Here is an 18,632-nt window from a genome sequence, read left to right on the forward strand (position 1 = left end):
GCGGCCGGGCAGCCACCAAACCACGGGACATGACGTCACGTGGTTTGGTGATGTCACGTCACGTGGTTTGGTGACGTCACCACGTCACCAAACCACGTGAAAAAAAAAGAAAACAGGAAAAAAAATAAACAATAATACATAATAAAGAAAGGACGGCTGAGCATGGTGGCGGTTGCCACCGCCCCGTTTCAAAGGGGGCGCTCCTATCCATCCATCCATCCATCCAAACGTCACAGAGGAAAAGCTGCTGAGAAAATCGAGTGCCGCCAAGCAATGCCTCGCGGAAAAAAGACCGCGCAATATGCAACGCATTCTTGGCTTAACCAAGCTAAGCCTGGGCATCTTTTTTTCTTCTTTGCGCGCCCTGCAATGTGCCGCTGCGTGCAAATATGGGTCGGAAGATTAGGCCCCTAGGGGGTCATGTGGTTGTCTTTCGCCTCTCTGTATACCACATTCCTCGTGTGTAATCACCATTGCCTGACTACACCTAAAGCAAAGGTGATCTTGGGACTTCAACTACTACACCCACAGCATCACAAAGGCCTCTCCCACGTCTCTCCAATTAACCCTGTCCTTTGCCAGTTGCGGCCACCCTATCCCCGCAAACTTCTTAATCTCATCCGCCCACCTGACTTTCTGCCGCCCCCTGCTACGCTTGCCTTCTCTTGGAATCCACTCCATTACCCTTAAGGACCAGCAGTTATCTTGCCTTCGCATTACATGCCCTGCCCAAGCCCATTTCTTCCTCTTGATTTGTACTAAGATGTCATTAACACGTTTGTTCTCTCCCCCCTTCCTGTCTCTTAACGTTACACCTATCATTTTTCTTTCCATAGCTCGCTGCATTGTCCTTAACTTAATCTGAACCCTCTTTGTTAGCCTCCACGTTTCTGCCCCATAGGTGAGTACCAGTAAGACACAGCTGTTGTATACTTTTCTCTTGAGGAATACTGGTAAACTGCTATTCATGATCTGAGAGAACCTGGCATATCCGCTCAACCCCATTCATATTCTTCTAGTTATTTCCCTCTCGTGATGCGGATCAGCGGTCAAAACCAGCCCTAAGTAGACATATTCTCTTACTGCTTCCAGCACCGCACCACCAATTGCAAACTGCTGCTCTCATGCTAGACTCTCTTGTTGAATATTACTTTGGTTTTCTGCATGTTAGTATTTTAGCCCCACCGTTCTACTCTGCCTGCCTAATTCATTGATCATGTTTTGCAGTTCATCCCCTGAGCAACTTTGCAAAGGCAATGTCATCGGCAAATCTGCGATTTGCCGATGACATTAATGGAGAATGGAGAATGACATTAATGACATTCTCCATTAATGGAGAATGGAGAATGACATTAATGGAGAATGCCTAAGTCATCAATGTCATTGGCAAATCACAGATTTGCCGATGACATTGATGACTTAGGCATTCTCCATTAATTCTTATCCCCAACTATCCCCAATCCAAGCCTCTGTTATACCTCCTGTGAACAGGCAGTGAATAGCATTGGCGAGATCGTGTCCCATTGCTCGACACCCTTCTTTATTTGGAATTTTATTGCTGACTTTGTGGAAGACTATGGTGGCTGTGCAGCCATTATAGATATCTTTCATATTTTTGCACAATGCTCTTCTACACCCTGGTTCCATAATGACTGCTGAGGTTTAGACTGAGCCAAACGCTTTCTCGTAATCTATGAAGGCTATAGAGTATAGGGGTTGTTTATACTGTGCGCATGTTTCCATCACCTTAGTGATAGTGTGAATATTGTATATTGTCAAGTAGCCTTTACAAAAGCCTGCCTGATCATTTGGTTGATTCAAGTCTAAGGTTGTTCTGAAACTAATAGCGGTTACCCTAGTAAATAGGCAACAGACAGTAAGCTGATTGGTGTGTAACTTGATGCATGCATGCATGCCCCGATAAAATAAGTTGAGAGTCTGCACACATCTTTTTTTTTATGTGCTTGTCTGTCTTTCTCGCTCAGTAGTGGTCTTTCCGTCGTGTACCTTTGTTATTCGTCATTCATGTACGCTTCAATCCCTTGTCTTTTGGTAACCGCTTTGTTAATATTAATCTCTGGCATAGGAGTGTTTTGTTGCAACTTGATTTAGAGTAAAGTGTTTTGTTGTCCGGTGTGCTGTTTGAGCTCTGTGCCTTCGCTCAGCAACTGATCAGGTGTGATCGCTATCACCGGTCAACGGTTCAAATCTCCCTCTTGTGCTTGAGCTGTGTAGTAACCTTTCACTCCGCCCCCTCCAAAATTATGAACCGCACTTCAGTGGGCTGGTTGGCTCGATTAATAATGGCAGTGTCTCTTCTTCTGTCATCTGGGAGAATTTTGCGATTGGAATGGTCCTGGTACGCACCTCTGATTGGCTACTTAGGGCGTCATGAAAAGTTTTCTGCTCTTTTCGCGGCCCCCGATTTTCCCTGCGCAGTTCATTTTAGCCACTGCCAGGGGAAGTACCAGACTTACCTGGCTGTTACCAGTAATTGGCTACAGCATGTCATTTCTTGTTATTTTCTGTTATTTCTTGGAACCATTGTCAGTTACTTGGAACCATTTCGTGGAACAGTTTCTTGGAACCATTATCGGTTTTGCATGTTATTCTCTGTTGTTTCTTGGAACCATTGTCGGTTACTGAGAACTCCCAAGTGCTAAAACCTTAAAGGCCTACTTGACCGAACTTTTGCAAACCGTAAAAAGATTGCTTTTTCATTCTACACCCCCATATTATGCTACCCACAAAACATTACGTTCCAGTTTCAAGCAGTTAAGGTGCCAATGGCATGCAAAAAATCTGAGTTTTCAATACCGAAAGTGGAAAAACAGGCGCAATTGCCGCCCGCCGGAAGTGACGCATGTTTGAGACAGGAATCTGGACAGGTTCAGAGCGTCTGCTCATTGCGGCTCGTGCAAAGCGCTGGCACTGATAATGCGTGCAGCACTTTGCTCAATCAATACTGGTTATATATGAAAAAACACACATTTTAAATCGGATGAAATGCCCCAGAAAATGAAATGGCACAGAAAAGCCCAACCCACAAAAGGGGATATCGCGAGGCAGAAGGGTCAGTCACCCACCATTATCTTTTTTGAAGAAGTGAGGGGAATTCACGTTAAAACCTGATCTCAGACAGTTGACACCAGCTTTCGAGATCGGGTGTGAAGGCAGTGGCTGAGATGTATACATGGTGCTTTCCATATTCCTCGTATTCCTTTCTGCCTCCACGTACTTTGTCGACATGATGCCAGCAGTTAATTTTTCTCGGAGACCATCGAGCTTTGCGGTGAAAAGAGCCAGAATAACGGCATATAAGGGGCACTCACTCACTTCAGAACGCCGGAAACTGGTGAGCCGGCGATGCCGGTGTCTCAGTGGTGCGTCATTTCTGGTTAGGTTTGGGAGTTGTACAACGCACCGCTAGGGGACTGCGTTGTCTGCTACAGAGGTTTTTGAATGCTTCTAACTAAAATACTACATGCTTCACAGCCCTAATATTGAAAATAAATATTGTTCATAACATGCACACTATACCGAGTGCAAAATTAGTCCACGTAAACTTTCGGTGAAGTAGGCCTTCAAAGGATCCACGTGGCTGGACACAGCCGAAAGCGCATGCAGTGAACAACTGTTCGCACCTTGCGCGACTCAGTAGACACCTTTAGCATACCGTTACCGTTACCGAAGTACCAAGAGCCCGCCTACCGCCGGTGAGCACACGCTGATTGGTCCAGATGCTGCAGGAGCGCGTGTATCTGCTGGGTACATGGCGCCATCTGGCGGCGCGTAGGCTCCCGGTACTCCAGTACCGGTAACTTAAAAACGGTACACGGTATGCTAAAGGTGTCTAGTAACATCGGCACATATCAACAGTAAGGAAGGACAAGTTGAATGTTCAAAACTTCTGATTGTGAGGGTTAGAGAGGGCTGATGAAATGAGGATGAGGGGGAGGGTGAGCAAATTCTACGAAAAGGAGGGTGAGGGCGGGCCAAGGATTTATTAAGACAGGGTGAGGGAGGAATGGCAAAAATGAGGGCATTTGCCCACCTCTGCTCTGGAGAACAGAACGGTCATTCAAAGGAGGTGTTTGCACCCCTGTTGTTAGTCTACAGTTCTTGTTCAGTTGTTTTAATGCAAAAACATAGTATGGCTCATCAATGACAAAGCCCGGCATCAGCGTTGACCAGCAGCAATGGTGCCGGAAATCCTGGATGCTGTCACCGTAGTATCAAAGAAAAATAAAACGTGGCAAAAGTGCGAGGAACTGAACCCAAGACTTTCAGTTGCGAGGTGAGTACACAACCCATAGTCCAGAAAGACTCTCCTCTTTATTGGCATTGGCCACAAACCTGCATTGCTTCTTCGCAAACAAAGGTTTGGTTTCGTTTAATGGGGTTTAATGTCCCAAAGCAACTCAGGCTATGAGGGACGCCGTAGTGGAGGGCTCCGGGAATTTCGACCACCTGGGGTTCTTTAGCGTGCACTGACATCGCACAGCACACGGGCCTCTAGAATTTCGTGGCCGGGATCGAACCCGCGTCTTTCGGGTCAGCAGCCGAGCGCTGTAGCCATCGGCCATACCATGCTGAATACGCCAGCAAACAAAGGTGAACCTAGTATATGCGTTGCCTTACAACTGTATGCTTATGAGTAGGTGTGTGGTTAGAAAGAGAAAAAAAATTAAATAAAAGTAAATAAAAATAAAATCAATGCCTTCGCATTCAAAGCACACAAGTACCCCTAAGTGCCCTCCACAATTTCTGATTTAGTCGTCCCTGCATCGACACTTGTTCGGCAATCATACGCACAAGCTTTGTGAAACACCCTCGCCCTTAACCCATGCATCTTCATCTCACCCTCACCACTTCTGCCCTCCCTCCCGCACCCTCGCCTTCGCAAATTATTGGCCGGTAATCCTCCCTCACCCTTGCCGCACCCAGAGAAATCCTCATGAGGTGAGGGTGAGGCCCAGGTCTGCTAGCTGCAGTACATACATCTACAACGTCATTTACAACGCAACGTTAACTTCACATTTATGGAGCAATGCAACGGCATAGTGAGATGGAAATGAGTATCACAAACAAGCATGAACCTGCTCTGAACAACCGTGTACTTACCACTTCTGAGAAGTTTCACTCCGAAGATGCACCTAGTGGTGATAGGTACTGAAATATAGCAAATGTACACCTTGTCTAACATGACGATTGGGCTGCAATGGAAAATTTAACCTAAATTATGAGGAAGAAGTCTCATGCTGGTGAAGTGCAAGCAAGAATGGGATATGCCTAGCTGAAGCTGACAAGGAAAGCAATTTGTGTCACCACAGAGGTTGTACCAAAGAATATTCCTTTATTTACATGTCACTGCAAAGGCATAGGAAAACTTAGTGAGGTGTGACAATCTGTTAGTAGGTATGGTATACGGAAGGAATTTTCGGACACCTACCGTATTTACTCGTATAATCGGCACACTCGCATAACAGGCGCATCTCCAGTTTGGTCGCGAAAAATCGGATTTCTTTGTTTCCGCGCATAATAGGCGCACCCTGAATTTGACACTGTGATCTTTACTTGCACACAAGCCGACACCTACCCGCTACCCCATTTCAGGTGAAAAAACAAAACAAAAAAAGAGCACGCACTTTCACAATCCAAGCTTATTTTACTTTAACAAAGTCTTCACCGAACTGATTACTAGTCCTCACTGCTGCAGACCCATAGCAGGTACAATGACATCGCATGGAACAGCCGCACACAGTTTTCAGGGACGCTCACATTACACATCTGTTCGGAAAGCTTCATCTTCAGCCGGAAACCTTCCCAGCTTCGGCCCGCAAAAACCTCGGCGCTTGGAGTCACGTACGAAAATTTACGCACGCCGCAGTCGCAACTGCCTCACGAAACGTTGAGAGGCAAACAGCTGAGCGTCTTGGCCCTCGTCATGGAGAATAGCAGCCCTCTTTAACCCCGCCAACCCCGCTGCGAGTGAACGACGAAAGTTTGGCCCGGAACACTCTTGACGATGAACCAACTACAAAACAACAACACGCGGCCGTCGAAAAAAAAAAAGCATTAACGGGCGAACAGCTCTTCCGTCAACTACCGATACCCCCTGAACCGCCGCATGGAGAATGCACGCTTCTCGCTACCTTTGGCAGCTCGGAAAGCAGCGGGACTCTCGGAGGCCACGTATAGGTACAAAGTCGGAGGCAACTCGACACAAGCAGCAGCTGTGATATAAATCTTTTAGCTAGGTGCTGTGAACTGACAGTCTGTTTTTGTTTATCTCGTTTTGTTTTTTTCGTTTTCTTTTTGTTTTTGCTTAGCTGCTCAGTAAGCCCCGCGGCCTACGCGTTATCACCATCGCCATCAGGAAAACAAGAAATGTCACAGCGCTATCTAGCCACCATAACAGTGCCACCAGCGCCACAGTTCGCCATTTTGCAAGCGGCGTGCGGTTGATGTCGTCGTGTCTTTGACGATGGGGAAGTACACGAGCTACACTGCTGCATTCAAGCTGAAAGCTGTGCAGTATGCACTGAAGCATGGGAATCGCGCTGCAGGCAGACATTTCGGTGTTGGAGAAACCAACATTCGCTACTGCCGAGATCAGCAAGAAAAGCTTCAAGCCACCACCAAGTCACGACGGGCCTTCCGCGGTACCCACAAGTGGAGGAGCAACTCGATCCGCACATACGGGACCTCCGACGTGACCGTTATGCCGCGTCCGTCGACACCGTGCAGACTGAGGCACGCAGAATTGCCCGAGCGCAGGGCATCGAAACGAAGGACTTCAAAGCAAGCTCTGGGTGGACAACGCGCTTCATGCGACGTCACGAACTCTTCCTGAGAAGGCGGACAAATGTTGTGCCAGCGCTTGCCCTCGGCATATGACGACAAGGTAGTGGAGTTTCACCGTTTTGTTATACGGCTCCGGCAGGAAAAGAACTTTATTTTATTGCAGATAGGAAATGCAGACCAGACCCCCCCTCTGCTTCGACATGCCGAGAAACACAACTGTCGAAGAGAAAGCTGCACGAAGTGTGCTTATCAGAACGTCTGGCGCGGAAAGGCTAAGATGCGCTGTGACGTTAGTAGTGACTGCGGATGGGCACAAACTGCCGCCTTACGTTATTTTTAAGTGTACGACGCTTCCAAAGGGAACTTTCCCTCGCGACATCCACGTCAGGGTCCAGGAAAAAGGCTGGATGAATGAGGAATTGATGCTGGACTGGATCAAGGCAGTCTAGGGCCGGCGGCCGGGTGGTCTTTTGTACCCAGCCATGCTCGTTTTGGACAGTTTTCGTGGGCACCTCGTGGAAGGCTGTGCATGGATATTGCATGGATATTGGATATTGCCGTGATTCTGAGCGGCCTTCCGTTGGTACTGTAGCCTTTGGACGTCTCCTTAAATAAGCCTTGTAAGGACAACGTTCGATGGCTGTACACTAACTGGATGGCTGGAGGGCAGCATCAGCTGACTCCAGGTGGCAAAATTAAGAGGCCGTCTGTGGAAATGTTGTGTGGATGGGTCGTCGAAGCCTGGTGAGAGATCTCCGATGAAGCCATCAGGAAAAGCTTTGAGAAGACAGGCATCTCAAACGCACTAGATGCGAGCGAAGATGACGTTATGGAATTCGGACAAAGAAAAAGTCCCCACTCAGCAGTGATGCATCTGTGCTCTCAGACTCCGAATAGGGGAAGGGGAGGGGCAGCATGACATGTCCGTAAATAAAATTTGTGAGTGCAGTCGACGTCTCTCGCCTGTTCAATGAAAGGTAAGTAGGTAGCTTCCAGTTTTACTTTTATGCTGAATTTATTGGCAAATGTGAGGGTAGTCATGTTCTTAACATATGTTCCAATTTTTAAGCGCGGGAATGTGAGTCGAAAATTTTCGGAAATTTTACCCCGCGTAATCGGCGCACCCCAAACTTTGAGCCCGATTTTCTGAAAAAAAAAAGTGCGCCATTATGCGAGTAAATACGGTACTACAGCGTCCCTCATAGCCTATGTCATTTTAGGAGGTTGAACACCATATACCATACCGAACAGTTGCGTACATGCTGCAGCCTTGGAGATGCATCACAAGGTTCCAGTTCTTCAGAGATGCTCTTTCAATGCTCTTTTAACAATTGTTTTGCCTTCTTTACTGTTATATTTCAAATGTTCCTATTGTTTGTGATTTCGTATTTTTGCTCCCCCTTATGTAAGGCCCCACCTAGGGGTCCTTAAGGGAAAATAAATGATGATGATGATGATGATGAGATGAGCTGTGCCATGGCATCACTGCACCAACATGGCACTCACTGAGGAAGGCTGTAGCACAGACAGCTACTGACCGCACCACGGCACGGTAACTCTTGAGTCGCAGTCAGCTGAGAGGCACTGCCATCTTCAAACAACGTGTAAGGCGTGATGTGACCCCTGTCCTCCAAATGAGTGGCCCTCACTGCCCTAGTCTCGCACCTCGCCGAAACAGACAATTCAGACTTCACCCGCACATCACAAAAGATTTGTCCCTGCACAGCCTTCCGGGCCAGTCACCGCCCCCACAGGGGGGACGAGAGCAGCCTTTGGGTACAAGGTGGGAACGGTGCCGTGCCTAAGTTGCTTCTCTGGAAAGAGGCGTCTGAAGGAGCGCGACACAAAGTGCAGGGAGCACACAAAGCTCTGCTCATTCTCCGGCGGCGTCCAGTCGAGCAAGTCACCACGGCCAGGACACCGCCGCACAAAGTCGATCCACTTGTGGCGATAGGGCTCACTCTGGGGTAGAGGATGCAGCACAGTGTTGTGTGACCGCTCCAGGCCACACACGATGCAGCGTAGACCCAGTGGCAGGTGCTCGCGCCGCTCTCCTTCCTGTTCCCGCACCACGCCTGCGGCCAGAGTGAGCCAATGAAACAGTGGCGGCGGGGCAGTGTTGCCATTCTAAACTCCATCACTCAGCTGCGACATTAGACCCAAGCGGAAACTGTCAATCTATTCCAGGGGTTCTACCCCCGGGAAATCCAACGTGGCTTTGCAAATGTGAAAAGGGCCGTCTTGGCTTCCATCCCTTCTTGGCTAACATAGAACGTTAGAAAGAGCATGCAGAAGGGCAGGCCCTAAAAAAAAATGCCCAAACTCAATGCATACTGACTGACTCTGCACTGAAACAGTCCGCTATAAGCAATTACAACATGACTAGTACCATAAGAGTGGGTAAAGTAAAAGTGGGGATCTAGGCGTGCATGGCTTTATGTCCTCAGGGAACCTAAATATCAATCAAGGGCCGCCGCGGTGGCTCAGTGGTTATGGTGCTCAGCTGCTGACCCGAAAGACGCGGGTTCGATCCCGGCCGCGGCGGTTGAATTTCTTTGGAGGAGAAATTCTAGAGGTCCGTGTACTGTGCGATGTCAGTGCATGTTAAAGAACCCCAGGTGGTCGAAATTTCCGGAGCCCTTCACTACGGCGTCCCTCATAGCCTGAGTTGCTTTGGGACGTTAAACCCCATAAACCAAACCAAACCTAAATATCAATCAAAGAAGCCCGGTTTGAGAACCTTGTGATATGTCCTTTCTAGCCATCTGTATGCACAGTTAAAGAGCCCATGAAACTGTTTTCTATGCATGCACTGTGTGAATGCCACTGAGCAGTGATGAGCATTGATGCTGCACACAAGACCTCAAAAGTGAGCCGGTAAATTACATCTTTAAATAATTCCCATTTCCACAGCTTGCTGTGATACCCAATGTCATTCCGTCGGCACGAATCCTGCCATTCAGCATGTGGCCCACGAGACGTCAGACGTGAGCGGTCTGTCATTGGCTCGTCTAAACTCAAGCGACATCTGTAGACAAATGTGGCGAGAGGCAAGTCTGGTTGAAAATGGCGACGCATCACTTCGTCTCCACATTTAAAACAGGTTTGCGCATTCCCTAGTCTCCTAGCTTAGCATTCCTCATGCTTGTGTCATTGAGGAGAGCAGTCAGCCGAACATTGTCAAAAGCCCTTTACTTTAATTGCCAACTTGCCAGATCAAAGCACTGAAGAGTAACAAATGGATGGGCTTTACATTACTGACACCGCTACCATTACTGACCATTGCTGACCATTACTACCGCTACCATTACTGACAACCAACGCTTCAAAACAGCATTAGAAAACTTTGTATAAGTAGGAGCATCATCTTTTTTTTTTTTTTAATTCTATATTCTTGTTGTTTTTTGTACGAGCGTTTTGTTTGTTTGTTTTTCACTGTATTGCTGCGCTGTATTTTGTGTATTATATACTATTAACCAGCACACCAAGAACCCAACAGCTAAGAATGTATAACTAGGAGCAATCATTTTTGTATTACTAATTAGTTTGCTGCACTGTACATTTTTTTTTCTGAAATTTTTGTAACCACTCCCCTCTATAATGCCTCTGGCCCTGAGGGTACACGAAATAAATAAATAAATAAAATGAGAGTACATGTTGCCTGCCAATCCACTTCACGGATGCCTCCTTCTTTGTCTCCCTTCCTTCACCTTCTTCATTTGTGTGCTCACGGTGAGGATGAAGTGCCAAATGACTACAAGGAAGCTGCAATGCCATTCCGTACCTCACAAGCTCCACGTGACCGGCCATTTCACGGTAGCACCAATCAGAGATGTCTTGCATCCAACTCACACTATGCACTGTCCACCATCCACAGTCACTGCTGGTTCTTTTCTGAACGCTGGATGCCTTGCGTGCTACAGCAGGGACGGAGCTCAACTAGCTGGAAGCTACTCGGCTGATTTCGGCCAGTGGTTCTCCAGTTTGGCTCCATAAAAATCATGGGTTCCCTCATGCGTCCCTCCACTCGCATCCTTCCTTTACCCACTTATCTTGGGACTGACTACACTGCAATTGCTTATAGCACATTGCTGCACTATACAAGCAGTCATTAATTGAATCTTGGCATTTTCTTAAGGACTCTTTGCCTGCTCTTTTTGTATCATAACAGGTAGGAAGGGACAACAGCCAAGACGCTTGGGGTGCCTCAACACGTTCCGAAAGCCGCTGGGGTTCCTCTGGTTTAGAGAGAGTCAATACCTGACCATGGTTGGTACGTTAGAGATCTTAGGCGTTAATCAGCATCCAGCTCAGTAGGCTTAGCAAAACCCTGCTGCAAGCACAGAGTGCACACAATCTACAGTTCTGGGACTTTCTTGAAAACCTGGAGCTTTTTAAAACCCTAGAAACAACACAGTTTTTCCATCAGGTGATGGTGAGCAGGAATGCAAGGCGTGTGGCAAACTGGGATCCCATGCATAGAACAGGCTTGAGATTAGACTGAGGGTTGCACTGTGATTTACGGAGAGAAAAAGGATGGGGTTTAGATTAAGGAACGGGAGGAGAGGATAGTGGATTGAGATACGAACACCAGTTAATGATACCCTAGCTAGCTGAGATCAAGAAGAGGAAGTGGCCATGGGAAAGGCACATAGTGCGAAGAGCGGATAACCAATGGTGGCTGAGGGGAACGGAGTGGATTCCGAGGCAAGGAGAGAGTAGCAGAGATGGCAGGCAGTTACATGATGAGAAGAAATGGGGAAATTTGCGTCCACAGGGGAACTACAGCTGGCACAGGACAGGATTGATTCATGGATGGGATACGGGAGAAGCCACAGTCGTACAGTACAGTAAGCAGTCTGGCAACAGTGAAGATGGCATAGTACAAGTGCCACTGTTTTCCCCATTAAAGTGTGAAACAAAAGTTGCATCTTCACAAGCCGACTTCAAAAAAAAAACACAGCGAACATTCCCCATGATGATCACCTGTACCACTTTTTCACTGCACTGACTTCCAATTTTGCACCTATTCAATAGAATCCCAATAAGAAAAAAGAGAGAGAGGGAGAGACAGGCGGGCACCTTTTCTCTTCTTCTGTGTCCCTGCTGAAGATGTTATGTCCAGGAGCCAGTTGGCATCCAAGTCGCACTGCACAGACTTGACGTCCAGTCGTGCGCAGCACTGAGTAGACCTGCTGAACAGCATGGGTAGCTCTCCCACTTGGCACTCAGCGTCTGCATGATGCACCGTGCTGGCTGCCTCCTCGCCATCTTCATCGCCTGAAGGGATAAGGGAGGCAAATGCACAAGCCCACATCTGGTCCCGAACTTGAATACACATGCGCTGTTTGGGACCCCTATCAAAGCAACCTTTCTAACTTGCTAGAAGCAACACAAAACCGCGCAGCAAGATTCATCCACTCTGCTTACTCCTGTCATGTGTGTCACTGAACTAAAACGCAATGCTCATCTTACAAACTTAGCAGACCGCTGTACTATCGCAAGACTATGCCTTTCTCATAAGTTTTACTATCATTCCATGATCGAGTCCATTATCAGCCCTGCCCAAAGTATCTCCAGCTGCACGAACCACCACAAGGACATTTACCCTCCCCCTGCCCAGACATGTGCTCATCTGTCCACTGACATGTGCTCATGATCAGTCATTTTTTTGTCCGCACTGCAAAGGACTGGAATGACTTGCCCAACGCCGTCATACTTCATTCCCACCCATCATCATTCAGATCATCCATCGAATCAACTATGTGTCTGGAACTCCACTCGCTCGTTTAATACCCCTTTAATGGGGTTTAAGATGGCCATTTTTTGCATCAAAGGAGTGAAAAGCTTTCAAAGTTGCAGCTTGTTTAAAACTTGCCCTTTGTATAAGAACCCAAAGATGCATGAAAAATCAATAACTGCATTTTCTCCCAAGGGCAAGCTGGGATAATGAAAAGTGTTCGTTGTTAAGTACAGTGAAATGCTTCTTGATTTCTCAAGTTGCCGATAATATGTGCATTACCATCACCACGTGTCCTCATGATTCATAAGTAAATTTGTCTTGCTTCTCTATTTAAGACGCGCAGAAAGTGAGTGTGTGAGTGTATGTGCATGTACTCGGACCTCTCAGTGTCCAAGTCGCATTAGACTCGACATCCACGTGCACACAGCATTGAGCTCACATAACTTAACAAAATGTTTTTGGTGTGTACTGATTCGCCCAGGATTGGCTTTAGCATGAGCGGTTTCTTGTTGACTCCATCGCACCACTTGATCTGCCATTTTCTCCTTAGCTTACGCTCCACTAGCTTCATGCAATCTTTGTAAGGCAGTTCACGTTCTTGACCATGCTGCTGTGGTGTCAGACACAATGTGATTTTTTTTTTTACACGGGACACCACACATCTTAGGCGTACATCTGCCTTCTACAGCATGTCCTTTTAAAGCTGTGAACAAAAGTGAACACAGCTCGTAAACTGTGGTTGACCGGCACCCAAGTGCCACACTATGGAGGTAGCCGGACAGGGAGGGAAACGCAACACGCATTACACAGATACCCTTGTAGGCAACAGTAAGAAATTCCCCTGTCCAAGTTCCCACCCGTGCCACTCTGCGTGGGGGCGCCACATGACACAACAGTTCTGGTGTCGAGACTGGAGCAGTGGGCCCATCTAGACACCAGACGTGCTCTGTCAGGTGGCGCCCCCTCCAGCCGTGGCAGGAATCGGAACTTAAAGTGTGGGAGGTGGGGTTTCTTACTTTTGTTCTCAACAATACGCAATTCCAACTGGGTGGCCTTCTGAACACTGCACCTGCCTTGATTTTGCTGACGGGGATGATGCGGCACATTTCGAGATAGCACTACCACTGAGTCCATGTAGACACTGGCGGTGTTTGCTGCAGTGTTCACTGCATTTCTGTGCGAGTCAGCTGTTCGCATGTCGACACCTCGGGATGCTAGCTAGCACTACGAGAAAGAGCGAAACAGTTTGGCGACAGGATGACCGGAAAAAAGTGATGTACATGTCCTGTGAATATCATGCAGTTCCTGTGTGTATCAATTCTTTCTGTCATCCTGTCTCCATGCTGTTTCGCATCTTCAGTCATGCTACAACAAGCCCGAGTCAGCATTTTAACGTCAGGACTCTTTGTGCGCACAGAAGTGTTCATTCACCGAAGATGCGCACACAGTCCAAGTATGAAGCCCTTATGGAAATTGAAATTGATGTGACACAATCTTTGCAAGAACAAGCGCCAAAGCCAAAAAAAAAAAAAACAAGAAACAGGAGTCTCACGCAGTCATAAGTGTGCCATAATGCATGCATTTTCGGTGTCTAAGTATTTGCAACGACAGGACAACAGGAAGAACAACTAAAATCCTGGTTTGTACAAGCTGGTTCATATGCTCCTATATTTTTTAGTCTAGTAGCATGGAAAGGGATGGGAGGAAGTACGGCGGAAACAGGGGCACTAACTACCAGTTGATCTTAATCTTTGAGGAAAGCACAAATTTATAGCCGAAGCTGTTGCACCGTGCACAAAGTTGACAACATGTTGGTGTTGGCGTCAGCTATAAATTTGTGCTTTATAAGATGAAGCAATCACTGTGAGTGCCGCCATCGCGTGTGATGCACGCAGTGTTTCCATTTGAAACCCTGCCAGCATTTTGCAGTGACTGCAATGCAATGCAAAACACAGTGCAGCGATTGAGAGAGTTCATGTGCTCTCCTCCAAAGGTGTTTCGGAGCCCTTTCAAAGCGCAGCTCAGCAGTGCTGAAAAGCAGCTAGGCAGAGCTCCCTAGTTTGGGGTGTGTTGCCACTTTTTTTCAGTGCCCACTGATTGTAGTCACCTGTACTTTTCCCATCTTGTAATCCAAGTTTGCTCGTGCTTTCAGAATTCACATGTATGTGACCAACATTTCATGCTTCTGCCTGCCTTAGCTTAAATGCTCCACATTGTAGGAATGTGGACCAAACATGAGCGAAGTGTCCTGCACAAAGCTTGTTATTACATTCCGTTTACATGAAATGAAGCATGCCAAGAGACTTCCACTCTAATAATGCAGACACAATGTGCTTCACTCTGAGAAGGGATTTTTTCAGGGATTCAGCTAAGCACCTTAGACCAACCAGTATAACCCAATATTAGTCCTTTTCCACACCCCACATCAACATCGGCATATTTCTATAAACAAAAAACAATCTTCAGCACGAAAGCTCGTCATAAGACCTGAGGGAAGAATTCCTGGCACGTTTAGCTTCATTTTTATATCCGCACACTGCTTATCAAACATACTTAGTAAGAGAACCGCGTACACAGACACCAATTAGGGATGCACAAATTACTGACCTGCATTCATACCCATTGGTCCTGAGGAGTGGTGCACAGAGCTGCCAGAGCTCCTGGTAGGAGTCCCGGCCACCTGAGCAGAAAAGTATAAAAAAAAAGGTAACTATGATGTAAAAACTACTATAGTAGAAACACCGCACTAGGAAGCATAAAAACAATTCAGTAACTGCTTTATATTTTGACTTATTTGCTTGCTTAGTTACTTTTACTTGCTTTCTTAATTTACTTGTTTGCGCGTACTTCAGTAAACTACACTCCATCACTCACTTGTTGTACTCGAGGGATTGAAACGGGACTGGTTACAAGGCTCATGCAGCACTACACAGCAAAATCCGAATATTGCAAAAGTTTATCTCACTATGCATTATAAGCTAAAGTTTTGTGAAAAAATGATCATTAATAGTTACCTCACCTACAGAAAAGGCATTTTCATTTGATAGATGTGTGTGGCGAAAAAAATTGGCAGAGGCTTAGCTTGGTTAGGCCTGGTAAGTAGCGAAAGCAATAGCCCTGGCTGCGCCTGGTTTGGCTGGTGGTGGGTCTTGGTGGTGCTCTTAGTAAAGCTTATGTTTATCAAAGTTTTGCCCATTTGTTTTACATGGCATTATCATTATGCTATACAATTGATTCACAGCTGCTTCAACATTTCATCTGTGTTTACAGGTACATTGACAATTGGCCCTTTGATGCCATATTGACCATTTTTGCAATTCCTAAGTCTGCGGATCTGCACAAACGGTATGCGCGGAGACAGTAGCCGCTCTGCCAATGGGTTCAAACGAGGCAGCCCATCTGGCATGGGGAAATATTTGTAGCCATTAGACACACTGTACAGTGGAATCTTTTCTTCTCTAAGACTGGCTTTACACGTGTTACACACAACTGCACTTGCTAAGGTCTGTTCATCCCATTCCGGATACGCCTTTCTCAAAGTAGGGAACATGAGTTCGCTTACCGAAGTAAGTCGGTCCTTATGCCACAATCGTTCACACACAGAACGCACACTTTTGAACGGATTGTTCGTGAAACGTCTGTGAAATTCACGTGTTGCCGGCTCAAACTCGTTGACTCTTCTCAAATGTTCTTCACGCCGCAGAAGCTCAATGTCCCCCTCCGGCTGTGTCAGGCCAGCTTTGGTGAGAGATTTCTCCCGTCTTTTCTTCAAACGCTCTGCTTTCTGTTCAGGTGCTTCTTCTGCATGGCGCTTTCTCCTCGACTCGTTATGCTTTGCTTTCCTAGCAGCGTCTCGCACTCTTTCCCTGGCAAGGCGTTCCTCTCTCTGTTCGACCGTTTCTTCAGCGCGGCGCTTTCTCCTGGTCACATTGTATCGTTCTAAGCAGTTCATCGAGAGTATCAAAACGGAGTCTTCAGCATTGAGAGAATCCATCAAAGTTGTTGCCGGACTCATAGATGCTCCCGAGTCTTGAGATGTTGACCGCATTCGTCTGGCTGCATCGTATGCACGTCGTTTAGCTAAACGTTCTTCCCGTTCTGCATCCGTCTCTTGAGCACGTCGTTGTTTCCTAGCTGCGGCAAATCGTTGCAGCTTTGCCTTGTACGTGTCGGTCGACATGGCCTGGTCGAAACACAAATGCAGTACGTGCTCTTCCCTTAAAGCACAAGAGACAGAGAGCACGAGAGAAGCGGCGTGGATCCGCTGGGACGACTGTGACAAGCCGAGCTGAGGTCCCAGTTTTCTCTTCGTCTGGCGCAACGTCATCACAGCGAGCGCCTCCTCGCGGCAGCGGCGCGCAGCTGCTGCGCGGCGCGGATTCGCTGGGACAGCTGGGGACAGCAGCGACGAGCTGAGTTGGGCCCAAGTTTTTTCTCCGTCTGGCGTCACGTCACAACAGAGGTCAAGCTAAAGGCCAAACGTGGATCCGCCGGGACGACGCTGAAGGCTCAAAACCTAGCGCAGTATTGCTCTCGCAATAAAATAAGGATGTTTACGATGCTCCCTAACGCGAAATTTGAGCGCAAGTCTGTAGGTGTTCTGATTTCGAGGTAAAGAAGTGGAGAGATGCGCGCATGTATGCACTACGTACAGTTACAAAGCAGTCTTTAATTCGCGAGAATTACCTTGCGTTTGGCTCGGGCCTCGGCCTCGCGAACGGCAGGGTCTTCTCGGCGGCGACGATGATCTGCGGCTTCGGCGGCGCGAACGGCCGGGTCCTCTCGGCGGCGGCGCCTAGCTTGTGCTTCGGCACCGCGAACTCGTGGGTCTTCTCGGCGACGGCGATGAACTTCGGCTTCGGCGGCCCGAACGACCGGGTCCTCTCGTCGGCGGCGACGGGCTTGTGCTTCGACGGCGCGAACGGCAGAGTCGTCTAGGCGGCGGCGCCGCTTAGCTGCCGCTTCAGCGGCGCGCACCTCCGGATCCTGGCGTCGACGGCGCTGAGCCTCTGCTCGGGCAGCTCGTTTGGCAGCAGCGATAGAGGACGGGTTCCCACAGGCTGCGTCGCTGATTCTCATGGAGGAATTCTTTTCAAAGCTCTCCTTCACCCATGTTCAGGAAGGACTGGCTGAGATTCCGAAAGAGCTCCGATTCCTTGGAGGAAAGACAGTACCCAAGCAGCAACTCCGGCTGAACTCCGGCATCAAAGTGGATTCGGCTGGCTTTGGATTTCTCTTTGTGTCGAGAGGTCTTTACAAAGACAAAAAGAATCTCCGTAAGTGTCTTAGCCTATTTTGTAGGAGGCCCTATACTCTTTGTAGTCTTCATAGAAATTTCTCAACGCAACTACGTCAGTCGATGCTTGCTTGTTTTCATTGCACCAAACATAGATTGCCGTTGGGGGCATCGAGAAAGGAGCCAGAAGTTGAGCTTAAAGTAGCCAAAAGTAGCCATAACATTCAATCTTAGCGCCAAATTTGTAGTCAAAGAGAAGTCATATGATAATGACTGTTATCAAAGAACAATAACTTTTATCACTTTAAATCGACTCAAGGACCAAAATAAAAACCCCAAAATTTTAGCCGTTTTTCTTGGTCTTCGAGGCACAAGTGCATTGCAAATAGATGAATTATTAAGTGCTCAGTGCGGGTAGACAGGGCTATCTTGCGGGAGTAATTTTGTCACGTTCAAGCCAACATCCCAGTAGGACATTGAAGCTGTTTTAGCCTTAAAGCCGTAGATGGGACTTGATTCATGTAATCACAGTTAGGAAGTCTGGCTTCATTTTGTTGCGCAACTTCTCTTTTTGTTTACCAAGTTAACACAGGAAAACTCGCGCTCAGCATCAGAGTTGCAAACTGAAAGCGAGAAAATTGTGCGCCTTATTGTGCTAGGTTTGGACAAAGACATTCGCTGCAAGTGTCTTTGTACGATCCGGCCACTCTGTGCCATAATTTCAGACGTGATGTACGATCAAGTTCACGGTTATTGTTTGCAGTTGCCGCATTTCTGACTCCAGCTCGGTGGAGGAACATCTAAAAAAATGCAGTGGCAGCTTCAGTATGTCTTTACGACTCTTCG

At 47.5% G+C, this 18,632-nt stretch overlaps 1 protein-coding gene across 2 annotated transcripts; it reads right to left on the reverse strand.

Moving 5' to 3' along the window:
• Positions 1 to 5,336: 5,336 nt before the first annotated feature.
• On the reverse strand, positions 5,337 to 17,755 carry LOC149337007 (uncharacterized). Of its 2 annotated transcripts, none has more exons than XM_089553231.1 (4): positions 17,237 to 17,755; positions 15,158 to 15,230; positions 11,890 to 12,087; positions 5,337 to 8,882 (listed from the first exon to the last, which is right to left on the reverse strand). In XM_089553231.1, the coding sequence occupies exons 1-4, from the start codon at positions 17,627 to 17,629 to the stop codon at positions 8,509 to 8,511; spliced, it is 1,038 nt and encodes a 345-aa protein (XP_089409357.1). In that variant the 5' UTR covers positions 17,630 to 17,755; the 3' UTR covers positions 5,337 to 8,508. The 2 variants fall into 2 exon arrangements, with proteins under 2 accessions (XP_089409357.1, XP_089409356.1); XM_089553230.1 differs by having other exon boundaries at positions 16,113 to 17,367.
• Between the last annotated feature and the right edge of the window lie 877 nt (positions 17,756 to 18,632).

The sequence above is a fragment of the Amblyomma mixtum genome, chromosome 7 (genome assembly GCF_055824585.1).
Source record: "Amblyomma mixtum isolate Tamu chromosome 7, ASM5582458v1, whole genome shotgun sequence".
NCBI classification, from domain to species: domain Eukaryota; kingdom Metazoa; phylum Arthropoda; class Arachnida; order Ixodida; family Ixodidae; genus Amblyomma; species Amblyomma mixtum.